The sequence below is a fragment of the Protopterus annectens genome, chromosome 2.part2 (assembly GCF_019279795.1).
Source record: "Protopterus annectens isolate FY-2018-M chromosome 2.part2, PAN1.0, whole genome shotgun sequence".
NCBI classification, from domain to species: Eukaryota; Metazoa; Chordata; order Ceratodontiformes; family Protopteridae; genus Protopterus; species Protopterus annectens.
In genome coordinates, this window is record NC_056730.1 from 31,972,657 (window position 1) to 31,995,407 (window position 22,751).

At 38.9% G+C, this 22,751-nt stretch overlaps 1 protein-coding gene across 1 annotated transcript in view; it reads left to right on the forward strand.

The window, feature by feature from the left end:
• HOMER1 (homer scaffold protein 1) overlaps window positions 1-22,751 on the forward strand; it is an 859,759-nt gene that overhangs the window by 638,206 nt on the left and 198,802 nt on the right. Inside the window, exon 4 of the mRNA XM_044063716.1 lies at window positions 5,751-5,907. Within this exon, the coding sequence (XP_043919651.1) occupies window positions 5,751-5,907 (157 nt within the window). The remainder of the gene's footprint in view (window positions 1-5,750; window positions 5,908-22,751) is intronic.

Consider the following 22,751-nt stretch of genomic DNA (forward strand, 5'->3'; position numbering starts at 1 on the left):
AGTGCCCCGGCATCGTGCCGCCCGACATTAGTTCCCAGTGCCTTTATCAAGTAAAGCAACTGCAGTGATCCCCGGGGTTAACTTTCTGTTACCCATCCACTCCTCAAGATTTCTTTTGAAGAGGGCCAGTGAGGTGCTCTGCTTGACATGTATGGGAAGTCTATTCCAGAGTATGGGCAGTCTCTAGGTTATGAACCTGTCCCTCTAGCATGTTCTGTTGATTGTAGTAATGAGGCTTGAGGTCTCTGGACCGTGTGGTGCGGAGGGATTGGGATTTCTTTAGATGAAGCATTTCTAACAGAGCTGGTTCAGACATGGCTTTGTAAGTCAAGCAGAGATCGCCTCTTTGTAGACAATATGGGATAGAGAATAGTTGGAGTTTTTTGAGTCTGTCCATGTAGGACATATGTTTAAGGCCTAGGATCCTCTTTGTGAGGTACTTTTTTGGCCTTTCTAGCTGTTGCATGTCTAGTGAGGTACATGACAAATGGGACATTATACTCAATGATTGGCCTAATTAGGGAAGAGTAGAGAGAGATGATGACCTCTTTCTTCCTGGATGCAAAACCCTTGGTAATGAGATGTGCCACATAGAAGAACTTTCTGACCACAGTGGCAATGGTGTGGTCGGAGGAGAGGTTGTTGTCAACCTGTGTCCCCAGATCTCTTATAATGTCTTCAGTGTTGAATGGGCTCCCATCAATGTGATAATTATTGGGAACTGAGTTTTTCCCAAAGGGGATGACAACGCATTTTTTGGCATTAAGCTTAAGGCTATGGTTTTGACACCAGTCATTGGTGTCAGTGAGGCCTTACTGTAGGATATCTACATCACTTGGGGAGTTAATAATGGCTCCCAGCTTGAAGTCGTCTGCGAACCTGGTCAGCCAGAGTCCCTCCATGTTGGCCTGGACTTCTGAGACGTAGATGCCAAACAGAAGAGGACCCAGGACCGATCCCTGTGGGACTCCACTCGTGACTGGTCGGTAGTCTGACTTGGAGTCCACTACTTTTACACTGTGGGTTCTATCTGTGAGCCAATTTGCAATCCACCTAGTGATATAGGGGTTGATGCCTAGTTTGGTGAGTTTATCAATAATTCCTGAGTGGGGAATGGTATCAAAGGCCTTGGCCAGATCAAGGTAGGCTGTACGCACTGCCTTACCCTCATCCACAGCCCTGGTGACTGACTCAAAGAAATCAACCAGGTTGAGTAGGCATGATCTACCTTTCACAAAACCAAATTGCATGGGATCTAGAGTTTGGCGATTCCCTATATCCTTGTTAATTAGGTCCATGATGATGCACTCCATAGCCTTACATATCAGACTCGTCAGGCTAATGGGGAGATAATTCCCAGGGTCTGTAGTCACTCCCCCTTTATGGAGAGGGATGACTGTAGCAGTACGCCATTCAGTAGGGACAAAGCCTGAGGTGAGGCTGTAATTGAACAGGGCACACAGATGTGGTGCCAGTTCACTTTGTAGTTCCTGTAGAACACATCTAGGGATATTGTCAGGTCCCATGGAAGCTGTATTCTTGGCCTTGGACAATTCAGCTTTAACCTGTGCTGCAGTAATGCTGGGTGCCTGGCATTCCTCCGGTATTGTGATTGGTCCTTTGGGGGGGGAGGGGTAAAGTTGTCACTGAATCTGTCAGCCAGTATGTTGGCAATATTTGTTGGCTTAGTATAGGAGGTACCATTGTGCAGTAACTCAGAGCAAATACTGGGTATTGCCGTGGAGATTCTTGATATAACTATAGAAAGCTTTGTGGTTGTTTTTATTGTCTGCTGCAGTTCTGCCTTCATAGCTGGCTTTAGAGGTTTTGATGAAGGATCTCAACTTTTTGTTGAGGCTAATAAGGAAGTTTTTCAAGTCTTGGGACTTCACCTTTTTCTGCAACAGTTTCTTCCTTCTGTCATAGAGTATATTAATGGCAAGGGACCACCAGATTGGCTTCTTTTTTTGGAGGAGAGCGTCTTGGTTCTGTTGTGTATGGCTAGTTCCATGAATTTATGTACATGTTTGTACAGTGCATTGGTGTATGATTCGGCAGTCATGCATCCATTTTCCATTGACATGGGTGCCATGAAGTTAGCCACCTCTGTTTTTAGAAGCCCAAAGTCAGCTTTGGAGAAGTTTTTCATGGTGGTTACCTTTGCGGGGGGTGTGGGTGAGATGTGGATTTCCATGGTGATTAGTTTGTGGTAGGATCTAACCAGGAAGGAACTGACTATTGGTGTAGAGCAATGGTTGCCCATGTTAGTAATAACCAGGTCAAGGATATTGCTTCCTCTAGTGGGGGTGAGAATGAGCTGGTCTAGGGCATTGGAACTGATGAATTCCAGGAAGCATTGGGCTAGTGTATTGGTGCATGAGTAGTTTTCCCAGTTAATGGAGGGGTAGTTGAAGTCACCTAGTATGAGAGTGTTGGGCTGGACCCTAATAGTTTCCAGGGTGCTTAGGAACGTGGAGTGAGTGTCTTTGGACATGGTTGGGGACCTATAGGAGGCTGTGACCTGAATTGCTGTTTTACCCACTGTTAGTTGTACCTGAAGTGTCTCAGATGCATTATGCTGGGCTACTAGTCTGGAGGTGTGGATATCCTTTGTAAATATGAAGACACCATCGCCTTTGGAGCTTCAGTCCATGTTCTGGGGCCGAAAGGTGTGGAATGAGTTATATGCTGGTAGTGCAGGGGTGCTTTCTGCTGCTTTAAACTAGGTCTCTGTTACAGCGCAAATGTCGATGTTCTCCATTTTGAGGAGTGCTTCGAGCAAGTGATTCTTGAGATTTAGACTTCTAGTGTTGAGCAGCATAACCCTCAGACTGCATTTATTTATAGCTGTTATGGTGGTAATTTGGTCTTTGGAACATCTCTTAAAAAAGGCACTATAGGAGTGGCAAGAGCCTTAGCCAGTATCTGGAAACCAGGAGTGGCAGATGCAGGCCATCACTGGCAAAGCATCGAGGTCTGTCAATCATGTCATCCCAAGCAGACAGATACTGGATCCCCTTAGAATGACACCAGTAACTTAGCCAATTGTTGAAGTCAATCATTTTCTGCTTGTACTGCGGTATCATTCTGGGCGATGGTAGGATGTTGCTTAGGGCTAGGGTCATACCTGCCTGGACCACATAGTCTGAGAGCTCCTCCATGTCTCTTTTAGGTGGTCCAGGGAGGTGCATCTCAGGTCATTCACACCCACATGGACAGTGACAGAGTCATACTTGTACTTTTTGTGGAGTGACCTGTGTCCGTGTGTTATGTGTTGGATTCTGGCACCTGATAGACAGCTGACTGTTACCTTCTCCTTATTCAACCTAGTGAGTGGGACATCAGTGTGCCTTACTATCGAGTCACGTACGATTAGTGTATTGGGCAAGCTGTTTTGCCTTAGGGGCTTAGGTTGAGGGGCACACTGCGTAGGTGAGCTATGTGTCTTGTGGTTTGTGCTGTATTGTGGTGGTAGAGTGATTTTCTGCACTGGAGGTCTCTGCTGTTTGGGTAGATTTCTTTTGAGAGCCTCCGCGAAGGTGGGTGTGTGGTTTGTGTTTTTATGTGAGAGCTGTGTTGGTGGGTGTTCTGAAGGACTATGTGTTGCATGTGGTGTGGTGCAGGTGTTGACCTTCTCTTGGCCAGCTATTCCGGTCTTGGCTTGAGAGTGCATGGCTTCCAGTTTGGAAATATAAGTGCATCTCTCACAAGTCTGAGTGTTGGGAGGTAAGAGGAGAGGGGTGTCTGTGTACATGAGGCAGTTGCTACACTGCCTCAGAATGCCCAAGTTCACCAGGTTAATAGGAGAAAGCAGAGGGAACTGACGTTTAGACATGCCAGGAAGGATGGTCATTATTGCTAAGTACTGCATCCGTTTACTTATATATTCCTTTTACAGGAAAAATGTCACTCAAGGTGTCTGAATCTGTATAGAGCACTGCCAAACACTTGAGGGGAAAATAATACATAGACCCTGAAAATTTACAGATGAAGTATTTACTCAGATATTCTGAAGTTAGGAAGAAATCAAGAAGTACTTACTGAAAAATAAAGAATTAGCTTGCCAAGAATGATGAAAAGAGAGGAGTCACATGAATGGCTACTGCCTGACTACTACTAGTGCTGGTCTCAGCACAGTTTCACTCTGTTAGGATACAATACTCATTTGCCTCTTCTCTCACCAGAAGCAAAATGTTAGCACCAATCCCAAGAAGAGAAGCAGGCCACGGCCTGTTTGGTGATCCACAGTCTTGTCCCAGATGATGCAAGGGTCTGAAGGCTTGTAGCCTTTTTCTGGTAGATGCCTCAAATAGCAACTAGACCAATCAGGTACGTTAAGCACAGACACTCACTTTCCAACTAGAAAGAGTCAGGAATCAATGCACTCTGCTCCTACTCTCTCCAGGATCAGAATATAAGCACAGATTCCAAGCTGTCACCTATAAAGCAGTTATTAAGCTTTCTGGTGATCAGCAGTCTCCAGGAAATAATGTAACTGCACTCCTTCTCTCATCAGGAGAAAACAGAAGCACCAATTCCAAGATGACTACTGAGAGGCAGAATGTAGGCTATCCAGTAACTGGTGGTCTTGCAATAGATGTTAAAGGTAAGATGAAAAAATGGTTTATCCTTAACACTGCAGTGTACACTAGATGAGTTACATGTGAAAGTAGGTGACAAGTTTAAACTGAAAAAAGTTAAGTTTTAGTGGAGAGTCGCTATTTTTTAAAACAGCAAAACAGATTGAAAGGGAGTGGTCAGTTTTGTATTTTGGTATTATGGAATACCATAGGCTGGCCAATAAATTTAAATAGTTGAAGGGGAGTGATTTCACAAAATGGTAATTTTGTGCTTACTCACACCAGCCAGTAAAAGCAGAGAGGAAATGAGATACATGGTCAAATTAACATAAGGGGCAGGTAACTAGAAAGACAGTGGTGTTTAAGAACACAACAGTAACCAGGTGGGAGTGTGGGAAAAAAATTCTGTCTGACTCACAAGAGACACAGCTGTGGTCTCTTTTCAAGTTTTAATATGCAGTTAAAAGCAGAATACAAGTAAAACACACTGTAAAGAAAAATCGCAGTATACAAAATAGAAAAAGGCAATAAAGTAATACAAAATACAACAAATACAAAGCAGAGTAACCTTTCCCTCACAGCAAACTGTAGCCGAGTCTGGGTGAGCCTTTCCAGTAAAACATGCATGTACCTACCTCCTGCATCCACCTGAGGAGTTCCAGAATGTGATAACAGTACATGTAGCCAATTAACAAAATTACATTATTCCTAAATTCCCCCATAAAAACATGTTTTACAATGTGCTTAGGTCCTTGGGCACAGAAGTACTTATCTTGAAAAACACTGCTTTGAGATTTTCAGGGTCAGTTTGTCAAGTTATACCCACTGAAAAAAACAAATAGATTAGCTTTCCTATAATTACGTCTATCCCTCAAAGGTACCTATACCCTGCACTTCTAAGGTTTAATAACTGTGAAACAACAAAAGTTTTGTTTTATTTTATTACTTCTGAAATCCACCACGGTACTGTAACATATGAAGTTCTGAATAATTAAGGTGTTATAGAAAAAAGTCAGACTCTAGATTAAAATGTACTTGTGTGCCCACCAATGTACAGATAGAAACATATTGTTATCCACTGAGTTAACCAGCAACGCAATTATCTAGGTAAATGTCGGCTAATCTGAATTAATACATCAATTTTACATTATTTTTTCTTTTTCATTGTAGTGCGGCAGTGAACAAACACTGGGAAGCAGAATTAGCCACGCTAAAGGGTAACAATGCCAAACTGACCGCAGCTCTCCTGGAGTCCACGGCCAATGTGAAACAATGGAAACAGCAGCTAGCAGCATATCAGGAAGAAGCCGAGAGGCTACATAAACGGGTATGTACCTTATAACACTTTTTTAAACTAGTGAATAGTTCATGCAGTCAAAGTACAATGTGCATTCATTTTTACTTTGTTCACCTCCCACAAATGACTGTAATAGTGATACAGCTTTGAGTCTAACATGTTTTAAAGTCTGAACTTACCTTTAGTACTAGATAATGTAACATGCTTCTACAGGGAAAGTTATTTATTTAATTTCATACCACGTTTATTATAGTGGTGTAGTGTCTGTTAGTGATTAGTGAAAAGTAACTTGTCCTAGAAGAGTAAAAAATATAAATTAAATAAGTCCAATTTCTGTGATTGTGTCACTCCATGTTAAAAGAGCCTGTTACTTTTGTTTATCATGTTAAAAGAACATTGAAGCAAAACTTTATTCAGTTATTATCCTGATCTGTTTTTGACAGTTGTATGAATGAGAGGCAGCTTACGATATACATATCTAAGTGGAAGGACGATTTGCATATGTGACAGCAGAACCACATTAAAGTTATAAGTTAACACTACAAATTATAAAGTCAAGTATGTTTCTTTGCATCGCTCGTAGTTTTTGCCTGTTTTTCCATGGATGATATGTGTGATCTGACATCTTGTTAAAGCGTACAACGTAGATTTTTTGGATTCCTTAGAGCTGATCTAACTGCAGTATTGAAAGTGCTAGTAAAGTGAAAAGGCATGTATATATAACAACTAGTGCATTTTGTCTTCTGAAAAAGAAAACAGGTGGTTGTAAGATGAAACTGAATTTTTCAAGCATGTTGATAAATCAGTCAGATGATGACAATTTAAAAGTTAGTTAAACTTTTATCAGTTTGGGATTATTAAGCAAACTAAGTTGTGTGTGCTGGTCATGTTGTCTTTTAGGTTTCCCAGATGGATATCAGATGCATCGTTTTCTGCTTTTGATAAATGACACCAATGCTTCTGTGAGCCTTTCTGGCCTTTGTTTACAGGTTACAAGCAAAAAGCTTCAAATCCGTTAATATAGAACTTAAACCATCCACAGCACAAGGAATGAATTTCAGTCCCTTATTTAACAATGTCAGATCAGATATTGTAAGCTCTGTGTTAGACAGATTGATAACAGAATTCATGTTAACAGTACCTTTTAAAGAAATTATTTTTGAAGTTTGAAATTGCTTTGACTTCTTCCTCTTTTCCTTTGTGTTGAACGGCCTCTGAAACATTCTCGTTTCTTCACCGCAACCTGTTCTGGTAATTTTGGACGTACGTTTACAGGTCACAAATGCAGGCTCTTCTCTTATTGCTTCATATTATAGTTGAAAGGTCCTCAAAGAGCGCAGCCACTACACCCCTTGGTATTTGAGAGTATGTTACCTACCACTGATAGGAAGATTATTTCAACATATACCTCCAAGCATGAACTTTTTTTCTCTCATATTTTTTTTATTAACTTTTTTCATAATATGAAATCAAAAACGATACACAGTACAATAGAAGTTGATGTTACAATTTGCATAACATGAGCAAGTTATTAAACTAGGTGTTCACACACTGTAATAAAACAATTTCAATTTAGCTAAAGTTAACAACAGAGGATTACCATGAAGTTATGATTGTGTTATGGTTCAGTCAAGAGTTATGAATATAGTAAAGCAATTAACCTATACATTATGGTAATACAATAAGGGTATATTTTGAAGCATAACACCAACTAAGTGATACACAAAAAAATCTAAACTGTTATACATATATACATATTTACAAAAATATCACCTTAGTTGATGCTGTTACTACTCTTAACTAAAGAGAGTGTTTAATAACTTTATGTATTTTCGCATACCTTGCCATTCATTCCAAGCATGAACTTACGGTTAAATGTCAAGTATAATGTTGAAAATAGATGTGATCTTACATTGTTTGATGCATAGAGACATTTATTCTAAATAAAATTAATGTACTGTCATGCTGAAGATGGTGTTAGCATTGCTGTGGTGGTTGAGAGGTCGTTGGCGTGAGTGTTAGACCAAACATTGGTTCTGCAAAAGTGGAAAAAGTGGAAGAGGTCACAAAAGGTGGAAATTTTCAGTGCTCAAAAGGGTAAACAGAGCTTTACCTCTCAGTCTAGAAGTGACAGAGTTGAGATAGGACTTTTAGACTTTTGGGGTAGCTTAGATTGTATAGTCCATAAATCTTTGGCAGAAACCTTTGCAGTCTTTCATATTGGTCAAGGTGCTTTGTAGAGTACTTTCTAAAAAGGCTAGTGTATTCAAGGATATTTCTAATAAGGAAGGAATTTAGAGAGACCAAGACTGCTTGGGACATGAAGTGCTTAGCTGAGTAATATATAAGGACTTTATAACCATAACTGAGACAAGGTGATCAAAAAAAGATTGCTATCAACATAGGCACCCAAGTACCAGATAATTGTAATTGGTTTGAAAGGGTTACCTGCAATGTGTTAAGAGGAGGGGTGATATAATATCAAAGGTAACTGTACTGCAGTTTTAGGCATTTAAGGTTAGACTGTGACTGACAAAGGGACCAGGTATTGGTCTAGTCTAAGCCCTGCTGAAGTATCTAAGAGTCCAAGCTGGACATTTACACACACACACACACACACACACACACACACACACACACACACACACACACACACACACACGCACACACACATGCACACACAGGTGGCACTTGCCAGCAAACTTAGTTATCAACAGTCTCATGACACCTACCTTCACTTATGAAAAGTAGTTACCAAATAGCAGGAGGCTAAGGACAAAGCAATGCAGAACTCTTCTGGTAAATTTCCTCAAGACGAGGTACCTTCTACTTTAATAAGTGTGAGTTGTGTTGGAGAGACAGTTGACTATCCAACAGACTACATATGGACTAAAGTTGGGAGAGCTTATTTATAATACCAGCATGTGGGGCAGTCTCAAAGTCCTTGACAAGGTCAAGGTAAGGAATATCAACCTTCTGGCCCTTGTCTACGGTTTCTTCGATCCTATTGAGGAGATTGTGTATGTTTAGTGAACACAGTCTACTTTCTTCAAATCTGAATTTTGGTTTGTGTCCATGGAATGCAGGTCAACTGTGTTATTGTTAATCAGCTTTTCAGATACACAATCACTTTACGGACAGTACTTATAGGTTAATCTACAGGTCTATAGTGTTTTAATTTTGTCGAGGGTACTCCCTTGGGGACTGGTACCACTGTGGTTGCTCTCATTGTTTCTGGGACATAACCCATGAAATGACTTAAACTGCATAGTTTTAACAAGGGTTTAGCTAAATGCACAGTTAGTAGTAGACAATTCAGAAGTAATGTTATGTCCCATGGAGCTAGTATTTTTGGTTGCGGATAGTGCAAAAATACCCTGGTCTAGAGTTGTTTTGAGAAGAATGAGATGGTTGGCAGTGAGGGAACATCCAGCTAGAGTGGGATGTGACATTAGCACTGGATTTATCTGCAAGGATATTAGCAATAGTTTTGAGATCAAAGTAGGAGATTCCACCATCAATAGGTTCAATGTAATAATAAGCATAGTTTCCTGATATAACTGAATACCTTCTGGATATCTTTATAAAGTTAATAGTGACCCTGAGTTTATACATAGCCTTGCAGCCCATAATGTTGAGACTGAGGATTTTACTTGCTATTTTCACATCCCTTCTGTGCTGTTAAAATTAGTATCTGTTACAGATAGCCTGAAGTTTGTTCTTTTTGTTGGAAAGTTTTTTTTTTAATGGGAATTTCACCCTACTGTCTTATTCTTATAAAAACTGAGGAATCTTGATTGTGTTTCTTGCTACTTGTATAGGTATGTCAATGTAGAGTGGTAGTCAAAGTCACACATAATAAGCATATTTGGTTTGATGCATTTCAGTAAGCTTAATTCAGTAATACTGTTCTCTTCTAGAATTTTCTTTTAAAGGAAGACTAATATTCCAGTCTGTTATTACTTTGCTATATTTATTAATTTCATTTTCTATACATTTTACATTCTTTTCTTCCAGTTGCACTTGCTAAAAATTATGTTTTTCTTTTCATATTTCTTTAATACTGCTTTACTTTTCATCAATAATTTTTGTTTTAATCCAGAATAAAGGTATTGCTCTTAAATTAACCGCGATATTAATCAAATCCTCAGCTTTCTGTTTTGTTGTAGACGGTCCACCTCTTGATAAGATTAACATTTGACCTCTAAGTCATAAAGAATACCATGTCAGTCATTTCCGTCTGTAATGCAATAAGCAATAAAAATATTTCCTGTGTTACCAAAATTTCTGGTAACTACTGGGTGAATTAAACATACTTTTTTGCAAAAGATAGAGCATGCATATTCCACATTTATATGAGTGATTTAGTTTCCTTAATTATCTCTTCCAATTGCTTTATTATTCCTTCTTCTTCATGAAATGACATATTCAAAACTTTTGATCTCTTTCAGTGTAAAATAAACACCACCTGTTTTCACCGTATAGTTTTATAAGTAAATACTAGGCAATCAGCCTGCAGACTATTACATGCCTAGGCAATAACAAGGCAGTGACCAAAGGTGAAAATTTAACCCTGTACATTGTGTCTGCAAGGTAAACATCGTAATAATTATGACAGCACCCAAATCCTTTACTTTTTTCATTTAATTCCAATCCTGCCTTTTCTAATGTGTCCTTCAGGACCTTCATAGCAACAGCCATTCTTACTTTATTCCTAACCATTAGTACATCATCTACAAAAAATACAGTCATAATGACTCATTCTTTATGCATGTTTCACTGCAACTTTTAAGTTTTGTTCCATTACATTTTTGACTGCAGTCAAAGTTAAATCAAATAATAATATGGAACTTATACAACATCCTGGTTTTGTCTCCCTTGTTTATTTTATTCTTCTGTCATATCCATCCATTAACTAATGATTTTACCCATGAATGTTCATATACAGTTTTAATAAATTTTTCTTATGCCAGTATTTTTCTGTGATTTTCCACAACTGACCATGATTAATATTTTTGTAAGTTTTCTGAATATCACACCACTATCACTATTCTTTCTGTTTGATTTCTTTTAATCCCCAGGCATTACATCTTTTACCATAAATAGCATTTCTCTACTATCCTTTCCCATAATATCATACATACCTTCTCTCATTACATTTTTAACAACGTTATTACATTTTTCATCCATAATAGTCAATAATAATTTTATAATCAGTGTTATACAGCATGACTGGTCCCTGATTTTTTAATAACTTCTTGCCATCTTTTTTCCATACCAGTTTTAGTACACCTGTACTTATCTCATCTTTTACTATATATTTTTCAACCTTTGTTTTTGTACACATTGGAAGTATTTTTTCTCCTTCTAATATCCTTTTATAAGAGTTACAATGTAAACTACCTTCTCCCTGTACCAAGTCACTTTGCCCTCTTTATAACCTTTTTTTTAATTTTCTAAATTTATTTCTACTTTAAAACGCTTCCTGATGCTAATACTTATTTTTTAATGTCCCGCCTGGCATTATTCTCTTTCATATATTCATAACACCTCGTACTTAAATATCTTTGAACACTCTCCATAATCTCTTGCTGTGTTTTTCTTATCTCACGTTTAATTTCAGAACATTCCTACTTACCTGTCTTGTTCAAAATGGATTCACCTTTCTTTTTCCATAAAATGTATATTTGCCTTTTAACATATTCAGTTTAAATATCTACTCTCTACTACAGTCTTATTAATCTCCTTTTGCAAGTTACTTGTTCTAACGCCGTGCATTTTTCTGCATACATTTCTTTATTACATCTGTACCATTCTTTTTCTACATTCTGATAAATAGTTCTGTATTTCCTTTTGTAATTTAGCCACCATTCCGGCACTCTGTTGTAAAATTATTGCAGATCCCTGTGACTCTCACATAACTGCATTCTTCTCAGTTGCATATTTTTTTTTTAATTTGCACAGAAGTCTTTTAATTTCATTTTCCTTTCCTTTGCTTAATTATATTTAAAGTTTCTACAAATACTGAATTAATTGCAACATGATCCGAGAACACATTTATTATATATCCCGTCTGTATTCCATTTAAAGAATCTGAGTGGACCAGTAAATTCGTTTTTTTCTTAAATGTATTTCTTCCTTGTCATTTCATCATCTATTTTTAACTTACTAACTCGTGATTTCCTCGCATACTTTGACATGTTTTCCTGTTTTCCTTTTTCTTACTCTTGTGTCACAGTTAAAATCACCTGTCAATGTAATTTGCGTGTTTACACGTAAAAGACTTTGTAACTGCCTTAATAAATCTAAAAACTGTTAATTTCCTAAATGTATAAACAGTTTAATATCTGCAGCTTTAAACTCCTTAGCCTCAGTATTTCTGTCCCAAGTTATATACCTGTCATGTTTACAATCTGTATTACTGGTAATCTTCATAATTGGCCTTTTTTCTCCATAAGACAAACTGGTAAACGGAGTGCTGAGCAGGACGCTGCTCGTGCAGATACAGGAAGTATCAAATCCAAACAAAGGACACAGCAAACTGAATACTGCCAACTGAAAGCTGTACTGTGCTGCGACCTCCACCAAACTGCAAAAAACAGCCAGCTCAATAAATACTTCTTTTATTTCGGTCACCAAAAGTCAGCCAAACAAGGTACATCCATAAAACGATACACAGGAAAATAAACTGTTAAGCGCTTTCGATTGGTACATCCAATCTTCCTGAGAACTAATACCATAAAACTTGATTAAGCTTTTATACATTTCTTCCCTGCTACAATTCAAAAAGTGCGCCAAATCTCTTAAAGGAGAAACGTCATTAAATGTAAAACTGTAAGAATCCTGAATGAATACAGACTAATTTCATCTAACTAACAATATAATAGATCAATACTCACTAAATTCTATGTTAAAATCAACACGAAATAATTATAAAATTAATTATAAAATTAATTATAATGTGTATATATTGTAAAATCGAATATTAGACTGATATAAATCTAATATAGCTGTTGGGAATGTGGACATATTGTATAAAATTGATATTCCAATTCATTTGTACCAATAATTGTATAAACTATATAAATATATAAATATAAATATATATATAAATGTAAATATAAATATAAATATAAATATAAATATAAATATAAATAATTATTGATATAAAATGTAGAAGATATACATATACATTACACAATGCATGAATCTTAAAATATAACACAATATGACAAAATACTACTCTACACACTACTAACAAAATTCTAAAACCTACTAAAATACCTCCCTGGGGATATCAACAGTTGATTATTGAACAAGGAAAGGTTTGATACTAATGTGGTCATTAAGACCTGGGTATCTGGTTGCATCAGTTTTTATTTGCCATATACTCTCCTTGAGTGCTAATTCATTCTTCCAATTACCTTCGTACGTCTTAATTTGATCAATAATAGTAAAAATAAACTTGTGATTTACTTTTATTGATCAAATTAAGACGTACGAAGGTAATAGTTGGTAGTTTATACAATTATTGGTACAAATGAATTGGAATATCAATTTTATACAATATGTCCACATTCCCAACAGCTATATTAGATTTATATCAGTCTAATATTCGATTTTACAATATATACACATTATAATTAATTTTATAATATATTTTATAATTATTTCGTGTTGATTTTAACATAGAATTTAGTGAGTATTGATCTATTATATTGTTAGTTAGATGAAATTAGTCTGTATTCATTCAGGATTCTTACAGTTTTACATTTAATGACGTTTCTCCTTTAAGAGATTTGGCGCACTTTTTGAATTGTAGCAGGGAAGAAATGTATAAAAGCTTAATCAAGTTTTATGGTATTAGTTCTGAGGAAGATTGGATGTACCAATCGAAAGCGCTTAACGGTTTATTTTCCTGTGTATCGTTTTATGGATGTACCTTGTTTGGCTGACTTTTGGTGACCGAAATAAAAGAAGTATTTATTGAGCTGGCTGTTTTTTGCAGTTTGGTGGAGGTCGCAGCACAGTACAGCTTTCAGTTGGCAGCATTCAGTTTGCTGTGTCCTTTGTTTGGATTTGATACTTCCTGTATCTGCACAAGCAGCGTCCTGCTCAGCACTCCGTTTACCAGTTTGTCTTTTGGTTTCACCAATTTGTTATTGTTCCTTTTTTCTCCATAAGCCAATGCCACTTTCCCCTTTTCCACAGCCATAGCTGCTACTGCCACTGTATATGCCCCATCTCTTTTCACTGTCCCTATGCTTTTCCTGCCTGTTCTCAGTGTACAACAGTGTTTGTATTCCCTCTAGCCTGGAAATCTCATTTTGCAACTTTACCATCACCTGTTGTAACAAACCTCTTCCACAGCTTGCAGGCAGGCTATTGCTGAACCTCCTGATAGTTCCTTCTCAGTAACCATGGTATGTAACCCTTCCCCATAACCATGGTATGTAACCCTTCCCCATAACCATGGTATGTAACCCTTCTCCATAACCATGGTATGTAACCCTTCTCCATAACCATGGTATGTAACCCTTCCCCATAACCATGGTATGTAACCCTTCCCCATATCCATGGTATGTAACCCTTCCCCATAACCATGGTATGTAACCCTTCCCCATAACCATGGTATGTAACCCTTCCCCATAACCATGGTATGTAACCCTTCTCCATAACCATGGTATGTAACCCTTCCCCATAACCATGGTATGTAACCCTTCCCCATAACCATGGTATGTAACCCTTCTCCATAACCATGGTATGTAACCCTTCCCCATAACCATGGTATGTAACCCTTCCCCATAACCATGGTATGTAACCCTTCCCCATAACCATGGTATGTAACCCTTCTCCATAACCATGGTATGTAACCTTTCTCCATAACCATGGTATGTAACCCTTCCCCATATCCATGGTATGTAACCCTTCCCCATATCCATGGTATGTAACCCTTCCCCATAACCATGGTATGTAACCCTTCCCCATAACCATGGTATGTAACCCTTCCCCATAACCATGGTATGTAACCCTTCCCCATAACCATGGTATGTAACCCTTCTCCATAACCATGGTATGTAAACCTTCTCCATAACCATGGTATGTAAACCTTCTCCATAACCATGGTATGTAACCCTTCCCCATAACCATGGTATGTAACCCTTCCCCATAACCATGGTATGTAACCCTTCTCAGTAACCATGGTATGTAACCCTTCCCCATAACCATGGTATGTAACCCTTCCCCATAACCATGGTATGTAACCCTTCTCCATAACCATGGTATGTAACCCTTCCCCATAACCATGGTATGTAACCCTTCTCAGTAACCATGGTATGTAACCCTTCCCCATAACCATGGTATGTAACCCTTCCCCATAACCATGGTATGTAACCCTTCTCAGTAACCATGGCATGTAACCCTTCCCCATAACCATGGTATGTAACCCTTCCCCATAACCATGGTATGTAACCCTTCTCAGTAACCATGGCATGTAACCCTTCCCCATAACCATGGTATGTAACCCTTCCCCATAACCATGGTATGTAACCCTTCTCAGTAACCATGGTATGTAACCCTTCCCCATAATCATGGTATGTAACCCTTCTCAGTAACCATGGCATGTAACCCTTCCCCATAACCATGGTATGTAACCCTTCCCCATAACCATGGTATGTAACCCTTCTCAGTAACCATGGTATGTAACCCTTCCCCATAACCATGGTATGTAACCCTTCCCCATAACCATGGTATGTAACCCTTCCCCATAACCATGGTATGTAACCCTTCTCAGTAACCATGGTATGTAACCCTTCCCCATAACCATGGTATGTAACCCTTCTCAGTAACCATGGTATGTAACCCTTCTCAGTAACCATGGTATGTAACCCTTCCCCATAACCATGGTATGTAACCCTTCCCCATAACCATGGTATGTAACCCTTCCCCATAACCATGGTATGTAACCCTTCTCAGTAACCATGGCATGTAACCCTTCTCAGTAACCATGGCATGTAACCCTTCCCCATAACCATGGTATGTAACCCTTCTCAGTAACCATGGTATGTAACCCTTCCTCATAACCATGGTATGTAACCCTTCTCAGTAACCATGGCATGTAACCCTTCCCCATAACCATGGTATGTAACCCTTCCCCATAACCATGGTATGTAACCCTTCTCAGTAACCATGGTATGTAACCCTTCCCCATAACCATGGTATGTAACCCTTCTCAGTAACCATGGCATGTAACCCTTCCCCATAACCATGGTATGTAACCCTTCCCCATAACCATGGTATATAACCCTTCTCAGTAACCATGGTATGTAACCCTTCCCCATAACCATGGTATGTAACCCTTCCCCATAACCATGGTATGTAACCCTTCCCCATAACCATGGTATGTAACCCTTCCCCATAACCATGGTATGTAACCCTTCTCAGTAACCATGGTATGTAACCCTTCTCAGTAACCATGGTATGTAACCCTTCCCCATAACCATGGTATGTAACCCTTCTCAGTAACCATGGTATGTAACCCTTCTCAGTAACCATGGTATGTAACCCTTCCCCATAACCATGGTATGTAACCCTTCCCCATAACTATGGTATGTAACCCTTCCCCATAACCATGGTATGTAACCCTTCCCCATAACCATGGTATGTAACCCTTCTCCATAACCATGGTATGTAACCCTTCCCCATAACCATGGTATGTAACCCTTCCCCATAACCATGGTATGTAACCCTTCCCCATAACCATGGTATGTAACCCTTCCCCGTAACCATGGTATGTAACCCTTCTCAGTAACCATGGCATGTAACCCTTCCCCATAACCATGGTATGTAACCCTTCTCAGTAACCATGGCATGTAACCCTTCCCCATAACCATGGTATGTAACCCTTCTCAGTAACCATGGTATGTAACCCTTCCCCATAACCATGGTATGTAACCCTTCCCCATAACCATGGTATGTAACCCTTCTCAGTAACCATGGTATGTAACCCTTCTCAGTAACCATGGTATGTAACCCTTTCCCATAACCATGGTATGTAACCCTTCCCCATAACCATGGTATGTAACCCTTCCCCATAACTATGGTATGTAACCCTTCCCCATAACCATGGTATGTAACCCTTCCCCATAACCATGGTATGTAACCCTTCTCCATAACCATGGTATGTAACCCTTCTCCATAACCATGGTATGTAACCCTTCCCCATAACCATGGTATGTAACCCTTCCCCATAACCATGGTATGTAACCCTTCCCCATAACCATGGTATGTAACCCTTCTCCATAACCATGGTATGTAACCCTTCCCCATAACCATGGTATGTAACCCTTCCCCATAACCATGGTATGTAACCCTTCCCCGTAACCATGGTATGTAACCCTTCTCAGTAACCATGGCATGTAACCCTTCTCAGTAACCATGGCATGTAACCCTTTTCCATAACCATGGTATGTAACCCTTCCCCATAACCATGGTATGTAACCCTTCCCCATAACCATGGTATGTAACCCTTCCCCATAACCATGGTATGTAACCCTTCTCAGTAACCATGGTATGTAACCCTTCCCCATAACCATGGTATGTAACCCTTCCCCATAACCATGGTATGTAACCCTTCCCCATAACCATGGTATGTAACCCTTCCCCATAACCATGGTATGTAACCCTTCTCAGTAACCATGGTATGTAACCCTTCCCCATAACCATGGTATGTAACCCTTCCCCATAACCATGGTATGTAACCCTTCCCCATAACCATGGTATGTAACCCTTCCCCATAACCATGGTATGTAACCCTTCTCAGTAACCATGGTATGTAACCCTTCTCAGTAACCATGGTATGTAACCCTTCCCCATAACCATGGTATGTAACCCTTCCCCATAACCATGGTATGTAACCCTTCCCCATAACCATGGTATGTAACCCTTCTCAGTAACCATGGCATGTAACCCTTCCCCATAACCAAGGTATGTAACCCTTTTCCATAACCATGGTATGTAACCCTTCCCCATAACCATGGTATGTAACCCTTCCCCATAACCATGGTATGTAACCCTTCCCCATAACCATGGTATGTAACCCTTCCCCATAACCATGGTATGTAACCCTTCCCCATAACCATGGTATGTAACCCTTCCCCATATCCATGGTATGTAACCCTTCCCCATAACCATGGTATGTAACCCTTCCCCATAACCATGGTATGTAACCCTTCTCAGTAACCATGGCATGTAACCCTTTTCCATAACCAAGGTATGTAACCCTTTTCCATAACCATGGTATGTAACCCTTCTCAGTAACCATGGCATGTAACCCTTTTCCATAACCAACGTATGTAACCCTTTTCCATAACCATGGTATGTAACCCTTCTCAGTAACCATGGCATGTAACCCTTTTCCATAACCAAGGTATGTAACCCTTTTCCATAACCATGGTATGTAAACCTTCTCAGTAACCATGGCATGTAACCCTTTTCCATAACCAAGGTATGTAACCCTTTTCCATAACCATGGTATGTAACCCTTCTCAGTAACCATGGCATGTAACCCTTTTCCATAACCAAGGTATGTAACCCTTTTCCATAACCATGGTATGTAACCCTTCTCAGTAACCATGGCATGTAACCCTTTTCCATAACCAAGGTATGTAACCCTTTTCCATAACCATGGTATGTAACCCTTCTCCATAACTATGGTATGTAACCCTTCCCCATAACCATGGTATGTAACCCTTCCCCATAAACATGGTATGTAACCCTTCTCCATAATCATGGTATGTAACCCTTTTCCATAGCCATGGTATGCAACCCTTCTCCATAACTATGGTATGTAACCCTTCCCCATAACCATGGTATGTAACCCTTCCCCATAACCATGGTATGTAACCCTTCTCCATAATCATGGTATGTAACCCTTTTCCATAACCATGGTATGTAACCCTTCTCCATAACCATAGTATGTAACCCTTCTCCATAATCATGGTATGTAACCCTTTTCCATAACCATGGTATGTAACCCTTCTCCATAATCGTGGTATGTAACCCTTTTCCATAACCATGGTATGTAACCCTTCTCCATAACCATGGTATGTAACCCTTCTCCATAACCATGGTATGTAACCCTTCTCCTTAATCATGGTATGTAACTGTTGTGTATCCAAACCACTCTCTTGCAACACACAGTACTTTGTTTTTTTTTTCCAATAGTCTATGCATCAAAACAGTTTGCTGAATTAAAGATAAAGTAGAAAAGTCAGAGTTACCTCATGGATTCATTCACCTTTACACTGTTTAGTTTTATCATTAGTTCTGCTTGCCACCTGCCAAGTTTTAAGCATGTGGCAAAAACAGTTCAGTTTTCCTGCCTTCAGTTATGCACAGCATTGAGTAACGGCATCATTTGCTGCATTTTGACGATGTTATTCTGGATGTAAGAAGTACCTTTACTGAGAGTAGTCAACAATAAGCAACAAAGGAAGTTATGCAGTGTACGTTTGTGTTGGTGATTAAATTGTACAAATTGTCATTTTGTGGGCAATATAATTTCATGTTTAGTTACTGAATCATAAGCTAGTTATAAGCCGGCAAGCTAGCAGTGTGAAGATTTCTTACAAAGTCACAGAGAGTATCAAATTGTTTGCTCTGATACAGCCTTCACATAGAAAGGAAGAATATTACTGACAGAAGATGTGTGCTTTGTAGAGTACAAAGACACATTTGTGTACCTTTTCTTCATACAAACAAGGGAGAATTCCATCCGAGGAATTAGCTGTGAAAGAAAGCAAGTGCAGCTTCCAGATTTGTATCATCACTTTCCTGTTGTTTATGCTGAGCAGAAAGACACCTCACACTCTGCAGAAACATCACTGACAATGTAGTATTCTTTTAATTTATTTTGAATTACAACATACCATGGTTATGCATACTATAGATGTGGTTTCATGGTCTTTTAAAGCAACACACAGAGCAACTGAAGTAGAATACACTGCTGAGATTCCATTTCAGACCTTTAGATGTGATCTTTAAATCCAGTCCTGTGGGCACACACACACACACACACACACACACACACACACACACACACACACACACGCACACGCACACACGCACGCACACACACACACACACACACACACACACACACACACACACACTCTGTTTCTGCCATACAAATAGTTGCATTCACGTCTCCTGGCGTAGAGCTTCTGTCCTCCGCCATGGTGCTCATTTCCTGTTCCCCTCAGGCTCCACCTACAGGAAAAGAATAAGAAAGTTTCCTGATGCCCTGAACAAATTTCCACTAGTCAATATGAATACCACCTTAGGTCTGAAACGTGGCTTTTGGTCTCATAGGGCTAACCCTGTCTACAAAGTGTAGATAAAAAAAGATAAAATACTGTTAGATGTTTGTTCAGTTTCTGGCATTTTTTATTATTTTTTAAATTGAATTGTCAATTGTGACACAGGCAAATTTACATTTATATAAAACTAATCAAACCATATTAACAATTTCACAATTACAACCTGTTAATATGTTGTTCTGTACCACATAGTCAAAGCAAAATTGCATAAATTGTTCAGTTCCCACCTTCTTTTAAACCTCATTCATCCTCCAAAGCATTTCTCTGCATGTATTGTTCAAAAATGTTCACTTTTTTCTATGTCATCAGAATTAAACTTGGGCCAGTACTGTGGTCAGCACCCCACCCCCACAGCTCAACAACTGAAAAGCAGAAAAAAAAGAGCACTTCACTGTAATAAGTCAATCACAGTGATCGACTTATTACCGTTAGATCAATGCCATCCCAGCTCTTCCATTAAACAGCAAAAAAAAGATATTCCTTCTACTTGCACACCAACCAGGTGGCCAGATGCACAACACCCACTCCCCTCCCCACATGCCCCAGTCACTCAGGTCTCATTTCTGTGCCCGGACCCCAACCCTCCTTCAAATTATTTTATTGAAAAAATAATGTCTTCTTTTAAACTGTAGCAAACTGTTTGCTACAAATGTACTGTTTGCTACAGTTTATACCCTGCTTGCATGGAGTGCTACAGCGTTCATTTTTTAAATTTGAACCAAAATAATTGCCTTCTTTTTAAACTGTAGCAAATTGCTTGCTAGAAATGTAGGAAACAGTTGCTGCAGTTTTACCCTGCATGCACAGAGTGCTACAGCACTCAGGTTTTAGTTTAAAAAAATGTAGAAAACTGCTTGATTCCTGTAGTTATTGTGCAGTATTTTACATGCCCTACTAATTATCCCATTTTAAAAAAAAAAAGCTTCCATTATAGATTCAATTAAAAACTCAACCAGTGCAGGTCTTTCATTTAGGATTCCCCTGTCCCTTCTCTTTGTCTGTACTCTTATTTGAATTCCTGATAGGGAAAGTGATCACTAGCCTGCAGTCCAAATGTCTTCTTGGCCTCTTCCCATTCTGTTACATTTCTCTCTTTAAATATTTGTCCCCAGTACCCTGGTTCCTTTGTCAGCTTCCTCCAGTAAATTCCAGTCCCTCTTGCCTGTTCACTGTCCCCCTAATTATAGTCATGTCTATCAGCAGAATCTCCTTTCTCCATTCCTATGTTGGCTTAGTTCTTAGAATACTTTCTGCTACTTTATGAATAGAATATTCTGTATAACTGTTGTTATTCTCCTTAAGGATCTGTGTCCAAAATCCCACTCCTACCTTATTTCTTGATTTACCTCCCTGCTTCACCATAATTCCTTTCCACTTTGAATTACAGCTATAGCTTTCTGCTTGTGTATATATAAGAATCCTTAACTGTGTAGCTGTAAAATATACCTTCAAATCAGTTAATTCTAAACCTCCTTGTTGTTTTGGGAGGATCAACCTATCCCACTTGACTCTCCCTTCCATATAAAATCCTTCAACCCTTTATTAATTAATACCCACAGCTTCTCCTTTGGTTGATAAAAGTATGCCTGACCAGTGTATAAACCTAAAGGGACTAAAAATATTTTTACTGTTTGTATCTTGCTATCCCTATCCATAGGCAAGAGCTTCCAGTTTCTCAGTTTTTGTATTATCTTTTCTTTAGTCTCTTCCCACATATCCTTTGCTACCATAACAGAATTGTTTTTATTTCATAGTCCTAAATACTTTATTATGTTCCCATTAAGTATGGGTATTGCTGAACTATTTCATGTGTGAGTACCTAGCTTACAGCTGTAGCCTTTGTTTTATCTTCATCATTTTTTTATCCCGAACAAGCACGGAACTGTGTCAGAATGTTCCACAACACTACATGTCCTTTTCTGGTTCCATCAGGTACAAAATAATATAGTCTGCCAATGAAGCTAACTGTTCTTGAACACCATACCAACTATATCCTTGAATTTCTGAGTCCCTTATTTTCTTTGTCAGTGCTTCTAAATGTAGCACAAGTAACAAACAGGAAAGAGGACACCCATCTGGTTCTTCTGTTCAGACACAACTTATCTGGTAAGAACCCTCCCACTTTGATTTTTGTCACCAGCCCCTCATATATCCTTCTAATTAACCACAGTTTTTTTTTGTTTCAAGGCAAATGTTTGTCATTTTTAGAAGCCATTAGTCTGCCTAAAGTGATGCAGTATATTTTTCCCCAACATTTTATATTACTACTTGTGGCAGTAACTTTAAAATTATGTACTCAGTATTATTACTGGCTAGATCCTTTAGAAGTTCCATCTTAAATGGCATTTTGATTCTTACCACTGAATAATTAGTCATTTAAGAGACTACTTGCATTACAGAATCAATGTGGATGGATAACCATGCTTATGTATGTGAAGCCTTGCACACTCCATTGTATGTCAATATGTATGTCATACCAGACCCACATTGGCCTTC